Below are 18,366 nucleotides of genomic sequence, written 5' to 3'. Positions count from 1 at the left end.
TCTCCAGATGGGTATTTTTAAGAATTATTTTGTTTATTATTATTATTTTTAAAAATTTGATGAGAGAGAGAGAGAGAGAGAGAGAGAGAGAGAGAAAGCAAAAAAGCAAGCTACCAAGTCCAGGACTTGACAGTTGGCCATGTGGAAGTCTAGCACCTTAACCATCAAGCCACCTGCTGCTCCCCCCACACCAGGTGAGTTTTTAAAGAAGCACTTACTGGCTCCATTTGGGGAATGTGTGCATCAAAATAAACTATGATAATTAAAGACTATAGTCTATTGAATAAGATAAACTATAAGACCATACTGACTATTATAAATAAACAAATACATACATAAATAGGGCCAGGAGAAAGCTATTACTTAAAATGAAAGTCAGCTGATGACTGTACAAGAAATTATGGAAATTCTAAAATTGCATTTCAGTGGGACCAGCAGATGGCATAATGGTTATGTCACTGGACTCCCACAGAGTTGACCACAGTTTGAGTCCCAGACCTGGCGACTTGAAACCCATGCCAGGTGCATGTGCATGTGTAACCAAAATTCCTGGAGGAAAATGGAGAAGAAGGGACTGCCATATAGCCATCTCCCCTTGAGGGGTATGTGTGTGATTTCTCACCTTCTGCTTTTGTTTCTCTGGTAAGTGCACACGTTCTATAGAAAAAAAATCTCTCGCTCTAAAAAAAGTGGGGGGGAAGAGTAACTTTATAGTGGGGGAACCTAGCAAGTGTCATAGTAATCAAATGATTAAAGGTAATATACTTTGTAATGGGACAGACCAAAATCATATACCACTTGGGACCACAGTTAGCCTAATGGCTATGTCGCTGGACTCCCATGTAGTCAACTGCACTTCACGTCCCGGACCCGGTGGCTTAAAATTCATGCTGGGCGCATGTGCGTGCGTGCCCAAGATCCCGAGAAGAGAATGGAGGAGAAGGGATTGCGCCGTGGCCATCCCCCCTGGGGAGTGATTTCTCGCTTTCTGTCTCTCTGTTTCTCTCTGTCTGGTGAGCGCACATGCCCTATAGCAAAAACTTCTCCAAAAGAAAAAAAAAAGAAATTAAAAAAAAATTTTTAAAAATTTTTAAAAAATCATATACCACTTGATAGAATGCAATGAGAGGTCATAGAAAACCTTCCACAATATTCCTGACCCTCTACTCAGCAAGAACAAACAAACAAACAAAAACATATGTTAAATCTCCTCTTGAAAGATTAAAAAAAAAAGAAACATTTTGGGCCAGCCAGTGGCATGGTGGTTAAGACAGTGGATCCCAGATTGCTAACTACATGGTTCAAGTCTAGGCTTGGAAAAGAAGCTGGGTACATGTGCATGTGTCCCCAAAATCTGGAGAAAAGAATAATAAAGACTCCTGAAAACTCACCTTGGACTGACTAGTCCTGCTCCTACGGTTGTAGCCCAGATATCTCTGGGTCTTTGGTTTCTTCATGTTATGCTCTATTCCTAGAAGGCATTATAACTCTATTTTAATCTGCTACAATGTTTGAGTTTAAGAAATGTTGAAGCGCTTAGATGCTTGAGTGAAAGAACATAAGAAACATCATAAAACTTTAGTTTTTCAATGAAGTTAAATCTGACTCCAAGCTTTTACTACTTCATTTGGCATAAAAATTCAATCGCAGTCTCAGAAGCAGGTGACTTAACTAGTGCCCAGAAAATCAGAAACTTTCTCTAGTCTTCAGTTCATTACAGTAACTGTTGAGATGCTCAATGATTACATCTGAAGAAGACTGCTCCATCTCTTCTGTTTCACTCACTGGTGCAGACAGCTCCATGTCTTCTGTTTCACTCACTGGTGCAGACAGCTCCATGTCTTCTGTGACACTCACTGGTGCAGACAGCTCTATCTCTTCTGTGGCACTCACTGGTGCAGAGAACTTACACTGCTGCTGCTGGGGCCACAGTGGTGTGTGCCACCCAGACAGAGAACTCAAGCACTTGCAGAGAGCCCTTAACCATCTTCCCTCAATCATTTCCCTAGTCTCTTCTCCCCAGGATTAAACCATTTCCCTTTTCTACTCTCTAAGAAAGATCAAGGTGGAAGTGTTTACTACATATCTGAGAGCGCTCATTTTCTGTGGAAGAACATGAAAATTATTGATCACTATTGGAGGCAAAGGGACCAAAGGACATAGCAATTTAACCTACCTTCTTGGAACGCTGGAAGGAAAAATGCCTTTTATTCTTTTAAGCTTCCACAAACTTTGAGAATAAAGCACCAATACTTCAACCAGTTATACCAGCATGCTCCTCATTCTCTAATAGAAAGGTTGGTAAGATTTTGTTAAAGCTTTGAAGTTGGTAAAGGGCCAGCTTCAGGTGGTGAAAGCTATAGGCTTTGCAGGCTATGTGGTTTCTGTTGCAGCTACCCAACTCTATTGTGATAGTGTGAAAGCAGCCACACACAATATGTAAACAAATGAGCCTGGCTATGTCCCAGTGAAATTACTGGGCTGTTGGAAAAGTCTCTTACATAGAAAAAGTATGCCATGACTTTTCCGACAGCACAATATTTATGTGCACTAAATATGAATTTAATAGAATGTTTACGTATCAAAAATTTTGATTTTTCCACTGAAAAATGTAAAATCACTGTGGTCTAATGGTTAAAAGAGCCAGTTTTCATGTAACTGAACACAGTTCAATCCCAGCCTTGGCTGCTTGAAAAACATGCAGAGAACATATACAGTGAGTACCAAAAGTCTCTACAGGATGGAGAAATAGAAGTGACTGCAGTATGATCCATTGGGAGGGTGTTTTCTCTCTCTCTCTAGTGAGTGCATACATCCTCTGATAATTAAAAAGACATTAGATTAAAGAGTTTTAAAAATGTTTTTTAAAATGTAAATGCATTCTTAGCTCTTGGACTGTGAAAAACAGGTAGTGGGATGGATCTGGCATTTGGGCTGTAGTTTACTGATTTTTACTGGAAGACAATCAGATGAGAAAATGAATGTTTCCAGAATTTAGAATTATCTCCTTCTGTAAAAAGTGTATTTCTGGGGCCACCAGGTGGAATGGTGGTTAAGGTGCTGAACTCCCACATAGCTTACTGAAGTTCGAGTTCCGGACCCAGTGCATTGAAACTCATACTGAGTACATGTGCGTGGGTGCCTAAATACCTGAGAGGAAAATAAAGGAGAAGAGATTGCAGCACAGCCATCCTCCACTGGGGGGTGATTTCTCACTTTCTCTCTCAATCTCTGTCTCTCTATCTCTCCTCAGAGAATGCATGAATCCTATGGCAAAAATCTTTTAAAAAGTATATTTCTGTGCATTTATCATAGCCCCTATGACTTTTTGTCAATAATTGTTTTGTGCAGGGATCAGCAGTTGGTGTAATGGCTATGTCGCTGGACTCCCATGTAGTCGACCATGGTTCGAGTCCCAGACCCGGTGGCTTAAACTTATGCTGGGCATATGTGCCTGTGTGCCCAAGATCCTGAGAGAAGAATGGAGGAGAAAGGGACTGCGGCACGGCCATCCCCCCTGGGGGGTGATTTCTCACTTTCTGTCTCTCTCTGTCTTTCTGGCAACTGCATGTGCCCTATAGCAAAAACCTCTCCAAAAAAAAAAAAGTTTTGTGCATTCACAATCCAGATAATGGTGTCCTCTTTAAGACACAGAAATGTGTCATGTACCACCTTTGAGCTCTCACAGAGCATATGTGTTCAAACTGTTTTGACTGAATGAAGCCGAGTGGTAGGGAGAACACAGGTGAATAGGTGAAATGAATTTATTATGGAGTATCATCTATATAGGGCTGGCTTTGTTCTGGTAGAGGGCTGTGAGTTCTGTTATAGACAGCTTGTAATTATTTATGTGTGTTCTCCTTTTCTTTTTCTCCCTAATTATCTTTGTTTCCTTGCTGAATTGCTTCCAAGACAGCTCTTTGAGGACTGGGTATTTATGAAGAACTCTGCACTGCTGAGTCTCAACACAAAAATTAAGGTTTCTGAAAGATGTTTCTTTCCATCTATAATTTATTCATCTTGAAGTGGTTAGAAAAACTGGGAGTATTTTTGCTTGCATTTTTAAAGGCTAAAGCCTTTTTCTCTTTTTTTATTGCTAGAGGGTGCATACACTTGCTGGAGATAGACAGAGAGAAGAGAGAGACTGAGGGAGAAAGCATCCCCCTTCCATGGGGCACAGTCACACCCCAATCTCTTCTCCTCCATTTCTTCATCCTGTCAGGATTTTAAACGTGTGTGCGCACACACACACACACACACACACACCCAGTGCGCTTTTCAAGCCTCCAGGGCCAGGATTCGAACCATGGCTGGCCATGTGGGCTTCTGCTCCCTTAACCACCATGCTAAGGAGCCAGCCCTAAAGACTAAAAAACCTTAAGCCACTTTTTTATTTCCCCTCTGGGTGTGTGGTTCATTTGATTCATAGATAATATGAATTTTAGTCATGTTCCTTTCTTTTGGTTTAGTAATAGCTATACTTTTATGTTTTGTATTTCATGAACTCTTCACAATAATCCTGTGACGTGGGTAGGACACAAACAGAGAAAAGACTTTTTCATGTACAACTGATTTAAAAAATAAGCCAAGATAGTTCAAGCCCTCCTCCCCCAACAAAAACAATGTTGTAGCTCAGATAATTAAGAAGTCAAGGGACGGATCTTTTTTCTATTCATAGTTGAATCTAAAGATTGAAATGACATCATCAGAGTCCCCCATCCAGCTCTCATTTTTGTGTGTAAGTGTGTGAGTTGCAGTCATATTTTCCCTGCTGTAGACAGTCTTCCTTGTAGTTGCTGGAGGTGATGGCCACTAGTAGCCCCAATTCCACATCACCCCAGCATGAAGACACCAATGCGAGACACAGCATTCTCCACTAGTTCTTGTTAGAAGATCCCTAGGGGAGTACTGCAACGATCAGCCCAACCAGGACCACTTGACGAGAGAAGAGCGGATACCTAGAAAGGGATGCTGAGCAGATGCTGAATGTACTGTAAGGTGGGTATGATCATCCCACATGGGAAATGGGGGCACAGAGACATGAAGTAACTTTTCCCCGGCCTTATGTTGGTTGACGGAAGAGGTAAAACAGAAACCCCTATGTCCTCACTCACACCGTATGTGATACCTTTGCTCTTGCCTCTGTATGCAGCCACGTTGCTTGTTTGGTGGATGTATCTTTATCCCACCATTTTAAAATAAAAGCTAAGCCCACAAGTTTTTGTAAACACAAGTTTTTATAAATGTAATTTTATTCCATCGATTCCTTTGTCATTTGCATATGCACCAATTACTTCATTCAAGGAACCATAATTATACCTGCCTTGTATGTCTCAGTAATTGTTAAAAGAATCTAATGGTTCTTTGTAGCTTCAGTTTTGTTTTGTTCTTGCTCCCTCATTAAGAACATTTTATACACCATTTTTTGTAAAGAGATATTTTTGTTACAGGATGTGTGTGCTCGCTGGAGAGAGAGCGGAGACAGACAGAAAGCAAGAAATCATCCCTTAGGAGAATGGCCACGCTGCAATCCTTTCTCCTCCATTTTCCTCTTGGGATTTGGGGCACACACGCACACAAGCCTGGTGTAAGTTTTAAGGCACTGGATCTGGGACTTGAACCGTGGTCAAGCAAATGGGAGTTCAGCAAGGCAACCTTTACACCATCTGCTGGTCCCACCACCAATATTTCTTCTAAAAATTTGTTTCTTCCATGAGTGAGACACCCACACACCCACACAGGTGTAAGGGCACTCCTCAATAAGGCCCTCACTCTGCTATTTGTCCTCGGCTTCAGCCAGCTCCGGATCATGAGCGCATGTGGAATGTCCAGGGAGACCTCCAGTCACCAAGGCAGCATTTTCATGCAGGTCAGCCTCACACAGTGTTACACCAACCCTGAGCCCTACAGCCCCGCATACCAGAATTTTAAATCTTTTTAAAAGGTCAGTCTTTAGACAAAATTTGAATAAACATACATTGACAGGCAATTCTTCCTTTTTCCATCATTTATTGCCTGGCGTTTTTTGTGATAGGCATATACATAATGAAACCATTTATTGTCCAAGTGTCTCATCTTTAAACAGGAAAGTAATTGATTTGCTGGAGAGAAGCCTTGATCAAGTGCCTGGCTTTGTCAATTACTAGTTGTATGGCTACCAACAACTGGCCTAAGCCCTGAGCCTTAATTCTATCCTCACTTGCAAAGGGTAGATAGTATTCGCGTTCTATTTTGGTGCTTTTAATAAGAGTGTGGGCTGAAATCTTTTGTAAGTTACAAAATGGCATATAAATGTCAGCACTTATGTGCTTGCCTAAAACCCAGTTTTTCTTATGAGCTCAAAACGGAGAGACGTGAAAACGCTTAGCTTTCAATAGGGAAAAAATGAGTCCGTTTTCTAGAAAACAACTCGGAACGTCTTAATTGGGAAACACGCACACAGACCACACACAACTGGAAAGCAAAAGTTTTTCTACGTTCCCAGAAAATTTTTATATTTTATGTTGTGCCTGGTTTTTCGTACCTCTGTCGTTCATCGAAATGTCTCTTTTTAAAGCAAGGAAACTACAGTGACAAAACCATTTCCACCTCCTCACTCATTACAGATTTTCCTTTCCAGATCTTTTCCAGACACAAGGACGTTTCCAGCGCCAGGCGAGCCCGGACGCCACCCAGCGGTGCGCAGCGCCACCTCCTGGCGCGTGGGCAGAGCCCGCCCGCTGCCAGCGGCTGGGCCGGCTAGTTGTTTGACGGTCTCTGTGGCTCAGGGGACACTCCGAAACACCTCGGGTGGTTTCTGTACTGCACGGGCTGGGGAAGTCCTGACCGCGTCGCGTACCTGAGCGAAGGCGTCACCAGAACAGGAGGCGGGGCGGGGCGTCCCTGTTTCCCACACCTCGCTCCTGGAAACCAGTCGGCTCTGCGGGCGGGACTACGGCCTGAGGGCGGGGCTTAGCTCCGCACGAACCGTGCTGGTTGGGTAGAACCCCAATCAGGGGGCGGGGCTACAACTTTTGGGCAGCGTCTTGACTGGCTCCCTCTCCCGGAACTTCCGGGACCGTGTGCGTGCAGCTGGTGTCACCTGGAGCTTGAGGAGCTGCACGCGGGTGTCCGGGGTCTGGTAAGAGGGGAATGAAGTTTTCCCGCGGGCTGGCGGGAAAGTTTTCGGGAGTTCAGGCAGGTTCAGGCCCGCCGGTGCCGAAAGGCTCGGTTCCGTCGCCTTCTGCTGCGGACAGCCCTACTCGGCAGCGCGTCTGCTACTGCAGGCCTGGGGGTGCCTGTTGGGCCCTCATCCGTTCGCTGGGTCCCAGTTTTTGTGTCTAAGATCTTAGCGTTCACGTGGTTGTCAGAGGCGTTTCCTATTCACTCAGGTAGGGTAGTACCTTCACGAACCTTCTGAATGTCCCCATTTGTCTGCTGTCGCAGTTCCTACCGTGATGTATGCTTATATTCTATGTATAAATTATATGTCGCATTATATGTATTATTCCTGTCATTGTATGTGTACGTTCCAAAGATAGTAACCGTCATTATTATGCCTGTGTTCCATGTATGTGTATCTTATGTGTATATATACATGTATTTGTTTTTGTACACTTCTCATGTAATTGATTATGAATTCTAGATGACAACGATTGGATTTTGCTTACTATTGGATTTTAGGTTACTTAACTTGAGGGGTTTTATTATGATTTGATTCTGTAAAATTATGTATTTTTCTACTGCATTTTCTTTAAGGCATAAGAACATTATTAGGGTTCAGAAGCCTTGCTGTTTAAGTAGTTTCCCAAGACTACATTGAAGGAGGATATAAATTTCAAGTAAGTGATACCATGCGAGCAAAGGAAAGAAAGGCAAAAAGTTCAAGGTGTTTTCAGAGGACAATTAACAAACTAGGCTGGCTTGTGCAGTGTGTATAGAGAAGAGAGCAAGATACATTTGACAGATTTAGGGTACCTGTAAAATGCAAGGCCGAGGTATAATGACCTTTTGGCATGGGGAGAGTCACTGAAGGTGTTTAACATGTGGAAGGTTCTACTGTGCAGATGGCTTAAGCCAAAGGTTGGCAAACTTTCTGTAAAAGACCAGACAGTGACTAGTTAGGGCTTTGTGAGCCATGGCTGTAACTGCAGAAGGCTAGAGACAGTACATAATCAAATGAATATAGCTGTGTTCCAATAAAACTTCACTAAAAGAGGTAGTTGCCTGGCCTGATTTGATCTATAGGTATAGTTTGCCAGCCCATGGGCTAAAGAAATGATCCTACATAGTGCCACAGTAACAGACCTGAACTAGAAAATACTTTTTGTTTTGTTATAATTTACTGTATGGGCATGTGCACTCGCTGGAGAAAGAGTGGGAAAGTGAGAAAGCACTCCCCAGGGCAGATGGTCACTCTGTAATTCCGTCTCCATTATCCTCTTGAGATTTTGAGCACACAGGCATGCAGGCAGGCCCAGCATGTTCCTCAAGCTGCCAGATCTTAACCACAGTGCTACCAGTTGGCCCTGTCTTGCTTTATTATGAGAGGCAAGATCACATAATGTAAGTGCTGATGTCTGACTGGCTTTAAATCTTGTCCCATGGTTACCAACAGCAAATTACTCTCTCTCTGCATCAGCCTTTTTTTTTTTCTTCTGTAAAATGGGGATAACGGCACCTCCCACAAAGGGCCGTTGTGAGGAGTAAATGAGTTAAAGTACATAAAGTATTAGCAAAATGCTTGTACATACAGTAAAAGCTCAATAAAAAATAACTATTAATTTTTTTAAATTGTTCTTCACATATACTATTAAAGACAGATTTGAGAGTTGTTTCTATGGTAGAATTTATAAGCTTAATGCATGTTTGGCCAGAGAGCAAAGAAAATACAAAGCAAGAGCTATTCATATATAGGCAATAAGGAAATTGTGAAAGTAAAGAACAGAGGGAGGTAGGAAGTGGAGGATTAAGGACTGATATGGATGGGGTGCCTTGTTGGGGTTACTATTAGGAGATGAAGTACGAAGAATGAAGAGGAATCTTAAAAAAAACGTAGTCCCTGAAGGGGACCAGCAGTTAGTGTAATGGCTATGTTGCTGAACTCCCATGTAGTTGACCGTAGCTTGAGTCCCAGACCCGGTGGCTTAAACTCACGCTGGGTGCCTATGCGCACGTGCCCAAGATCCCAAGAGGAGAATAGAGGAGAAGGGATTGTGACATGGCCATCACCCCTGGGGGTTGATTTCTCGCTTTCTGTCTCTGTCTCGCTAGTGCACGTGCCCTGTAGCAAAAACCTCTCTTAAAAAAAAAAAAAAAGTAGTTCCTGAAAGTATGATAGGAACCAGAATAATATGTAGACTAGTAGAAGGATGGAGGTGGTGGTGGTGGTGGTTAACACTGTCAGATCTGCAGTTAAAAATAGTAGTTGTGTGGATAATGAATAATTAATTCAATCAGCAGACATAAATTGTGTGCCTCCTATGGGCCAGGTGCTGGGAATGTAAAAAAGAATTGGATATATATGTTGTACTCAATGAGTAGAAAATCTATGAATAGTAGGAGTGAAAGACTTGGAAATAATTGAATACATATGGCAATTTAAAAAACAATTAGGAGGGCCAGCAGATGTGTAGGGGTTGGGGTGCTGGACTCCCACATGGCTGACAGTTGTTTGAGTCCTGGACCTAGTGACTTGCTTTCTTACTTTGTCTCTCTCTGGTAAGTATGCCCTGTGGCATATTAAAAGGTAATAAAATGATAAATTTAAATAATTTTTAAAAATTAGGAATAAGATGGCCTTTCTTAGACTTCATTGTACTTTTACTTTAAAACAGTATCAGTTCATTACAGTTTACAAATGTGGGCAGATTCATGAAACCTCTTATTCTTTCTTTCCTAGACAATGGCCAAGAACAAATTTAGAGGTCAGAAGTCCAGGAATGTATTTCACATAGCCAGCCAAAAAAACTTCAAGGCTAAAAACAAAGCAAAACCAGTTACTACAAATCTTAAGAAGGTGAGTATTACTTAAGCACTCTCTTGGTAGTGTTTATAAGCAAAGCATAGTTAAAACTATTCATTAGTTAAAGCTACTGAACAGGGCCAGCAGGTGGCATGGAGGTTAAGGTGGCTGTATCCCCACATGGCTAGCTTCATCAAGTCCCAGACTTGACTTGAAATCATACCAGGGGGAAAAAAAAAAAAAAAAAAAGGCATGGTATTGGGGCCAGCAGGTGACATAGTGGCTAAAGGCACTGGATTCCCACATGACTCACCACGGTTTGAGTCCCAGATTTGGTGGCTTCGTCTTTTATTTTTTCTTTCTCTCTGTCTCTGGTCAAATTAAAAAATGATAATGACGAATGGAAATAAATAAATAAATAAATAAATATTTTAAAAAATGGTATGAGAAGCAGTTCTTATCTCTGAACTCAAATATTTCAAGAACCTATTAACAGAGCCAAGATAGAGTGTTAGCACCAATTATTTTTTCTCCTCAGTAATTCTTATTCCTTGAAAGATATCTGGAACTCAAACAAAAACCTATAGTGAAGATAAAAATACTAAGTTGTGAGAAAAGTCATGACGCATTTTTACACAGAAAAAAAATGCGTCGTGATTTTTCTGACAACCCAGTATTTTCTTCTCTCTCTCTCTCTCTTTTTCTTTGGTTTGTTGTAGGGTGCATGTGCTCAACAGAAAGAGAAGGGGGAAAGTGAGAAATCATCCCCCCATGGGATGATTAGTGCTGCAACCCCTTCTCCTCCACTTTTCTCTCACAATTTTGGGCACCTACGCACATGCATACAGGGTGATTTTTGAAGCTAACAGGTCTAGGACTTGAACCACACAGTTGGCCATGTGGAATCCAGCTGCCTTAACCTGCTGCTGACCGAAAATATTTTGTTTCTTAAAATCCAAATTTTGAAAAAGGGTTTATCATCTTTGTTTTTATTTTTGAAGTATTTGAGAAATTTCTTCATCAAGATTAGGTGGTTTAAGAAAATTCTTTAAGGAAATGTTTTTAGGTTTTAGTAGTTGAAATCAATTCTCCAGGACTAATTATGTAAATCCATAGAGATATAACATGTTATCTTTCAACTTTCATGAGCTAAGGTGAATTAAGCTTTTTGATGAGTTTTGTGACTTTGTAAATGCCATAAAGGAAAAAAAAAAACAGCTGGGTGATATGATGGGAGCCTGTGGGTGACAGTTTACGTAGACTCAAATGACGACCTGGTAATACGAGGAGTTGGAGTGTTGAGAACAGCACGTGCTAGACAGAGAAACAGCAAGTGCATAGGCACCTGAAGAGAAGCTTGGTGTATTTGGGGACTGTTTCGTTCTTAAGGGAGGAACTAGAACTTTTATATATGCTTATGCTGATGGGTAGAATCAAAAAGAGAGATCTGTGAGTAGGCAGTATGGTCAGAGAAAACATCGGATGTTTTTCTCAGATGTTTTGACTTAGTAGGGGGATATCAGAAGATTGCCAGATATCAGTATTATAAGCTGATATTCATGGTCATGAATTTAAAGTGAGGCCAGTTAGACAGTTGATTTTCTACATAAACTTCTAGGCTTAGAAAAGGGGTTGTTTGGTTCATTTAGATTGCCAAGCATGATTGATCAAGAGAGAGAAGAAAGTGAAATGTATAAATAAGTGGGCCAGCCCATAGTTTGGTAGTTAAGGCATTTAGATCCCATGTGGCCAACTATGCAGTTCAAGTTCTGCACTCTCCAGCTTGGAAGACCACACTGGGCATGTATGTGTGTGCACACCTAAAATCCTAAAGAGAGGGAGAGATAAAGGAAAAGGGATTGTGGTGTGATCATTCCCTATGGGGCATGATTTCTCATTTTCTATCTCTCTCCCCACCAAACATGTGCCCAGCCCACTGACAAATTTTTTAAAAAAGAAAAAGTACAGAGAAGTCACTGATGAAATCATGGCCGTGGAATCAGTGCTGGCTGACAAAAAAAGTGAAGCTATGAAGTTGGTGGGAAAAAGTTGCATAAGGTTCAAGAATTGTGGACCATCATTTGGCACAGTGGTTAAGGTTCTAGACTCCCACATGGCCATATGCAGTGTGAATCCTCGACTGGCACCTTGAAAATCATGCCAGGCATGTGCACTTGGATGCCCAAAATCCCAAAATGAGAATGGAGGAGGGATTGTGGTGTAGCCATCCTCCCTGGGAGGTGATTGCTCACTTTCCCTCTGTCTCTCTCTCTGGCAATGCACATGCCTTGTGGCATAAAAAATCTTAATAAACTAAGTGACTTATAAGGGGCGGAGGTGGTGCAGTTACAAATAGTGACAAAGTCCAAGGTTTTCCACAGTAGATTGCTGAGGTAGGTAACAGAAAAGGCCCCTAGAAATGAGGACCTCAACAGATTCAGAGGCCATGGAATTGGATTTTTGCTTAAACTACTCAGTGACACCAACTATGAGGGAAGCTAGCAAGCCAAGGTTTGAAATATTCCACGAAGGAACAAGTAATCATGGTGTTAGTAGTTGACAGCAATGAGGAAGGGGTACCAGAATATTCTCATGCATGACGTGCAAAGGAGCTGAGGGTTTTGAAGGATCAATTAGTAGCAGTACATAAGTATAAGAACACCACCTCCACCTCTTATACTTCAAAGAGGACTGAGAGGGAGCTGTCCTTAGGACTGCCAGGAGTTCCATTAAGATAAGGTCAAGGAAAGATGCAGAAATATGTTGTTAGAAGGGACTAAAAAGGGGCCAGGTAGTGGTCATGCAACTGTCCCACACGAAAAAGGCTCTGGGTTTGCGTATGTGTGCTGGGTCTCCTGTGCGTGCTGGGTGCCCATGCCTGTGATCCTGGCCAACTGAGACTGGGAGTGTAACACAGCTTGAAGACCCAGCTATGGGTCTCTCTCTCTCTCTCATGAGAGAAGTACAACTTTTTGAAAAAAAGTTAGTAAAAACACTTGAAACATCCAGGCTTCTTGTTTTACAAAAGAGGGACAAACATTAGCACCACAGCCTTAGAAAGACTGTGGTCACATATTTGATCTGCTTATGCCACTGAAGCTTAGATATGAAGTATATTTACATAAATGTTCTTTTAAAAAATTAAAACCTTTGGACTGAAATGTCCTAATAGATTGTAACAATTTAAGTATGTAAGAATTTAAGTATGATTATCTCATCAAAGTGGTAGTTATAAGAGTTTTCTTAGACTTTTAAGTTTAACAAAATTAAAATTAAAAATTATCGGGACCAACCAGCACATTGCTTGACTCCCACATAGTCTAAAGTGCAAGACCTGGCAGCTTGAAAACTCACGCCAGGTATCTGTGTGCATGCCCAAAATGCCAAGAAGAGAATGGAGGAGAAAGGATTGAGAAATGGCTGTCCCCTCTGGGGGCCGGGAGGGGGGGGTGAGGTGATTTCTTGCTTTCCATCTGGCTCTTTCTCTGCCTCTCTGGTGAGTGCACGTGCCTTATAGCAAAAATGTCTCTTAAAAAATATCTCAATCATTATATTACAGGTTAATGACCCTTTTCTTTTTCTTTTTTAAAAGATAAACATTGTGAATGATGAAAAAGTTAACAGAGTGAATAAAGCTTTTGTAAATATACAGAAAGAACTGGCACACTTTTCAAGAGGCCTTTCTCTTGAACCTCTACAGAAAGATCTGGTAAGTAGAAATAATTTATTGTTACATGGCGGTGTAGGCAGCAGTGTATAGATCTGCAGTGCTTTAAGCCATTAAGCCACATGGCTAATTCTTGGTTTATGTCCCGAGTCATCCTAAAACCCACTGGGCATGCATGCACCCCAAATCCTGGCTAGCTGGAGGAAATGGATCACAATATGACAGAACTCTATCAAAGTGTGCCTTCTACCTTGAAAGAGATGTTTTAAATTTTTAAAATTTAATCTCCAGGGTCTAGCAGGTGGCATGGTAGTTAGGGCTCTGGATTCCAACATGGCCAACCACTGTTCAAGTCCCAGACCGAGTGGCTTGAAAATTACCTGGGCAAGCAGGCTTGTGTGCCCAGAATTCCAAGAGAATGGAGGAGAAGGGATTGTGTGTGAACATCCCCCTGGGGGTGGGGGTGATATCTTGCTTTCTCTCTCTTTGCCTCTCTCTGACAAGTGCATGCACCCTGTGGCAAAACAAAAAAATCTGATAAAACCTAAAAATAATTAAAATCCAAATTTTCAAGGCCAATAAGTGTGATTTGTAGTATTTAGCTCTAGTATACTTAGCTATACAGGATGTATAGCATATTCGGCCATATCCGGCCTCTAAAACATTGAGTCTTAATATAAGAATTTATTGTTCTACTCCTAAAGATATGACTGAAAAAATTAAATTTGATAACAGATTATGTTATTTCTGTTTGCTGCTATTACCCATACTTTAAATATAATACTTTTCTGCCTGCAGGTTCCTCAGCGACATCTTGAAAATGAACCTGTTAATGTTGATGAAGCTACAAGATTAATGGCTCAGTTGTAATGTAGTGATGATATATCAAAGTACCCAAAAAGTTCAATAAATTAAATGTTTTATACAATTTTATTTTTAAAAATCTTGTTAATGTACAGACATTGGCACATTTTAAAAACAAACTACATAAACAGATCTTTCCTATAATCTAGGAAAGTGGAATGTCAGAAGTCAACAAAATGTGATAAACTTAAAGTGCTAAAACAGAAGGCACTTCACAAAATCTGTTCACTGAAACAGTTGCATACCTCATTTACATCCTTCACTTTATAAGTGGCAGTGAATGTCTATCTGGATTGAAGGACTTATCGAAAATACAGTCTCATGGCAGTAAAAATATAGAACAAATGAGAGAAGCCCTTGGTCTGCTTTTTGCTGATGACTCAAGTCTACTTTAACTTTCCTCTCATAAGAGGAAAAAACAGAAGGATTCAGAATTGGAAGAAAAGTTGAAATCCCAGACTGTAATTACTTGGTGAGTTGGGAGGTTGGGTAGATATTAAGTCACTTTTCCCCGAAAGCAATCAGAAACCTTTGTTTTTATGGTTGAAGTTTTGTGAAGTAAAAAAGAAAGTATTAGGGAAGAACACTTCAGAATCAGTGAACTAAAAAAAGTGTTACATTCATTATTTTAAATACTTAGGTTATTAAGAAATCTAAAATGTTACACAGTTAGAGGTAGATAAGAGTCCCAAGTTTCCATGGAATCTAATAATTTAGTATCTGGACATCAAACAGATCACAAACTCCTTCATTATCATCTAAATTAAAGTTGTAGTCATCTGCGGGGGTAGGAGAAAGCCGTAAGAGAGGAAACACTGCAATAGAAACACGTAATGTCAAAGATGATTTCTACACATAGGTAATGATACTGCATATAAAATACTCTCAAATACGTCAAACAAAATTGTTTTCTATATTCCATATTAGTTTTTAAAATACATATAGTACTGGTCAAATTAATTGTGCTTAGTGGATATCTTGGAAGATTCTCATTTAAATAGTTTATATTGTACATTGATTATTGGTATTAGCTTGAGTAATAGAGGTTTTTTTTTCATTGGTTGAATTTGTCACTAAAATAATGTGATTTAAAAACACTGGTCGTGGGCCAGCAGATGGCACAGTTGTTAAGGCACTGGACTCCTACATGGTGGACTATAGTTCCAAGTCCTGGACCTGGTGGCTTAAAACTCAGGCCAGGTGGGTGTACCTGCATGCCCAAATCTAGAGGAGAATGGAGGACAAGTGATTACAGCATGGCCATCCCTCCAGGGAGTCATTTCTCTCTGTCTCTCTCTTCCTGTCTCCAGCAAGCGCACCTATAGTGAAAATCTCTCTGGGAGGAAACAGGACACACTGGTCAAATATTTTGCTGGCTAACATGAAAACAGGTCTGTACTAGCTAGTTCATTTGCTATTTATCCTCTACATAAATATTTAAGGCAGCCAGATCCCATGTGGATGAATGCAGTTTAAAACCTACACCCAGTGGCTTAAAAACACATTGGGCATGTATGTCTGTGTGCTCAAAATCCCAACGGGTTGAAGAAATGGAGGAGAAGGGATTGTTATGTGACCGTGCCCCATTGGGGGTTACTTTCTCTTTCAGTCTCTGTCCCTGTCTCTTTGCCAAGCCTATGTGCCATTTGGCACAAAAACATATAAATGGCCACTCCACACAGTAACAGCTTGAAATTATCCATGGTAGGGTATTAACAAAATTGGGTTTTCAGATCACCTGTTGAGTTAGATATATCTCACTTTTCTTGGGTCAGATCCTTGTGCCAACAATTTAAATGGTTCAATGGGACAGGCAGATGGTGTAATGGATATGTTGCTGGACTCCCACAGAGTTGACCATGGTTCGAGTCCTGGACCTAGCGACCTAAAACTCAATGCCAGGCGCATGTGTACTGCATGCCCAAAATCTCAAGAGAACGGAGAAAGGATAGCTGTGTGGCCATCCCCCCAGAAGGGGTGTGATATTTTGCTTTCTGTCTGTCTCTCTCCCTGTCTCTCCAGCGAGCCTGTGTGCCCTATAGCAAAAACCTCTCAAAAAAAAAGTTTTTTCAATGAATGTGACAAACACCCTGTTATGAATTCTTTCCCCCTCAACATGCAGGCAAAGAAAAATACACAGTGAAGGATGCCTGTGGTTTACTCTGAAGTATTATTAAGGGAGACTTTTTCATGATTCATTGTAGTAAAGTAGTTAGAAAACAAGTTCTTCAGTTCTTTTAAATCATGTGTAACTTACAAATTCTAAGAGACCATTATTGATATATAGCTAGCCAAATTTTAAAATACTTACCATCAGAAGACATTAACTCATCAATGATATCTCCACTAATAGATCCTGCTAGAAACAGAAATGTGATAAAGATTTGTTACATTTCTGTTCACATATTTTAAAAGTAAAAGGTAGTTAATATTTAAATGCAGGTAGAATCATCAACAGCTTGATTGACAGTGCAAAATTAAAACTAGAATTCTGTGGAAAGATCACATCATGAGCACATACTCTGAACCTGGCCCTGTTTTTAAACTTTCAAACTCAAGATGTAGCTCAAAAGACTTGTCAACATCCTTCTGAAACAGACGGTTTCATTCTCAGTGTTTACTGTAATTCTTCCAGTAGCCCAACCTTAAAACTTCATCACAGGGCGGGCAGGTGGCGTGGTGGTTGAGGTGCTGGACTCCCACGTGGACAACCACAGTTTGACTCTTGGATCTGGCGGCTTGCTCTCTCACTTTCTCTCTCTTCTCCTCTCGTCAAATTAAAAAAATAATAACAAATCAAATTAATTAAATATTGTTTTAAAAAAGACTTCATCTGGTACCAGCAGTTAGCATAATGGCTAAGTCGCTGGACTCCCATGTAGTTGACCATGGTTCAAGTCCTGGACCCGGTGGCTTAAAACTCACGCTGGGCACGTGTGTGTGCATGCCCAAGATCCTGAGAGGAGAATAAAGGAGAAGGGATTGCGGCGTGGCCATCCCCCCTGGGGGGTGATTTCTCGCTTTCTGTCTGTCTGGTGAGCACATACGCCCTACAGCAAAAACCTCTCCAAAAAAAAAAGAAGAAAAAAAAAAAGCATCACTTGGGCCAGCAGGTGGAATGGTAGTTAAGATGCTAGATTCCCACATGGACTATCACAGTTTGAGTCTTAGATCCGGTGGCTTAAAATAACAATCAGTTTTAAGAAAAAAACTATCACTCCAGAACTCCATTCTCCCTGTTAACTTTACCTCCAAACCTCACACATCAACTGCTAATTATTTTGTCCACAGAATATTTCTTAAATTTGATCATTATTTCTCTTTCCAATCTCACTGTCATCGTCCCATTTTAACCTTGATGTTCCTTCGCGGTTGCAGAGCTCCAAGCTCCGACATCTAGTCTTCAGTCTCCATAGTCTCTGGTATATCTGTTTCTCAGGGCCAAGAGCATCTTCTTTCCTAATCATGTTACTGTCTGTGCTCACCACTGGATGGTTCTAATTGGGCTGTTTTCCTGGGCAAAAATCTTCACTGGCTTGTCAGCTAAAGTTCTGAATCTTTAGTCTGATGTTAAAGCCCCTTGCTAATCTGGCTGAAAATTATTTTCCTTCTATTTCCAAATGTAAAACCATATATAGAAATATTCATTTTTTTAATGCTTTGTGAAAGCAAAGGAATTATGTCTACACTAATCCATATAACGCATACCTGCTTTAATCATCCCAATTAGATGATACGATTTTTAAAGATAACATCTATCGTACATCCCCTCCCCATGACCTACAGTATAGAAGTACTTGTAGGGGAAGGAAAGGAGGGAAGGGTATGGGTCACAAGAAGATGGAAAGTATCCCATGTCCACAGGCCAGTTCCACAGTGCAGCAGTAATGTG

General features: G+C 41.0%; 2 protein-coding genes and 1 non-coding gene across 5 annotated transcripts in view; 2 read left to right on the top strand and 1 right to left on the bottom strand.

Moving 5' to 3' along the window:
• The first annotated feature begins 7,023 nt into the window (after positions 1–7,023).
• On the top strand, positions 7,024–14,543 carry RBIS (ribosomal biogenesis factor). 3 transcript variants are annotated; one of them, XM_006153854.2, is made up of 5 exons: positions 7,035–7,120; positions 7,738–7,820; positions 9,881–9,997; positions 13,536–13,652; positions 14,409–14,543. In XM_006153854.2, the coding sequence occupies exons 3-5, from the start codon at positions 9,884–9,886 to the stop codon at positions 14,478–14,480; spliced, it is 303 nt and encodes a 100-aa protein (XP_006153916.1). In that variant the 5' UTR covers positions 7,035–7,120; positions 7,738–7,820; positions 9,881–9,883; the 3' UTR covers positions 14,481–14,543. The 3 variants fall into 3 exon arrangements, with proteins under 3 accessions (XP_006153917.1, XP_006153916.1, XP_006153918.1); XM_006153855.2 differs by lacking the exon at positions 7,738–7,820 and having other exon boundaries at positions 7,024–7,120; XM_006153856.3 differs by lacking the exons at positions 7,035–7,120; positions 7,738–7,820 and adding an exon at positions 7,148–7,370.
• MIR9771G (microRNA mir-9771g) lies at positions 10,556–10,611 on the top strand. The gene has a single exon (NR_130597.1). It is a non-coding gene; the product is annotated as a microRNA mir-9771g (primary transcript).
• A 309-nt stretch (positions 14,544–14,852) lies between the features above and the next one.
• The window catches only part of E2F5 (E2F transcription factor 5), a gene marked incomplete at its 5' end in the record, with an annotated part of 31,144 nt that continues 27,630 nt past the window's right edge, over positions 14,853–18,366 (bottom strand). The window contains 2 exon segments of the mRNA XM_014589901.1: positions 14,853–15,289; positions 16,786–16,833. Coding sequence (XP_014445387.1) covers positions 15,180–15,289; positions 16,786–16,833 — 158 coding nt within the window.

The sequence above is a fragment of the Tupaia chinensis genome, unplaced genomic scaffold, assembly GCF_000334495.1.
Source record: "Tupaia chinensis unplaced genomic scaffold, TupChi_1.0 Scaffold000388_1, whole genome shotgun sequence".
Lineage (NCBI taxonomy): Eukaryota > Metazoa > Chordata > Mammalia > Scandentia > Tupaiidae > Tupaia > Tupaia belangeri.
Note: the sequence above shows the minus strand (reverse complement) of the source record. Positions and strands in the feature narration are given on the sequence as shown.

Bases quoted from the DNA above. Each gene is read 5' to 3' on its own strand.
- RBIS (XM_006153855.2), top strand. From the start codon at position 9,884: ATGGCCAAGAACAAATTTAGAGGTCAGAAGTCCAGGAATGTATTTCAC. The intron at 9,998-13,535 runs GTGAGTATTACT...CTTTTTTAAAAG, and splicing joins TTACTACAAATCTTAAGAAG to ATAAACATTGTGAATGATGA. The intron at 13,653-14,408 runs GTAAGTAGAAAT...TTCTGCCTGCAG, and splicing joins AACCTCTACAGAAAGATCTG to GTTCCTCAGCGACATCTTGA.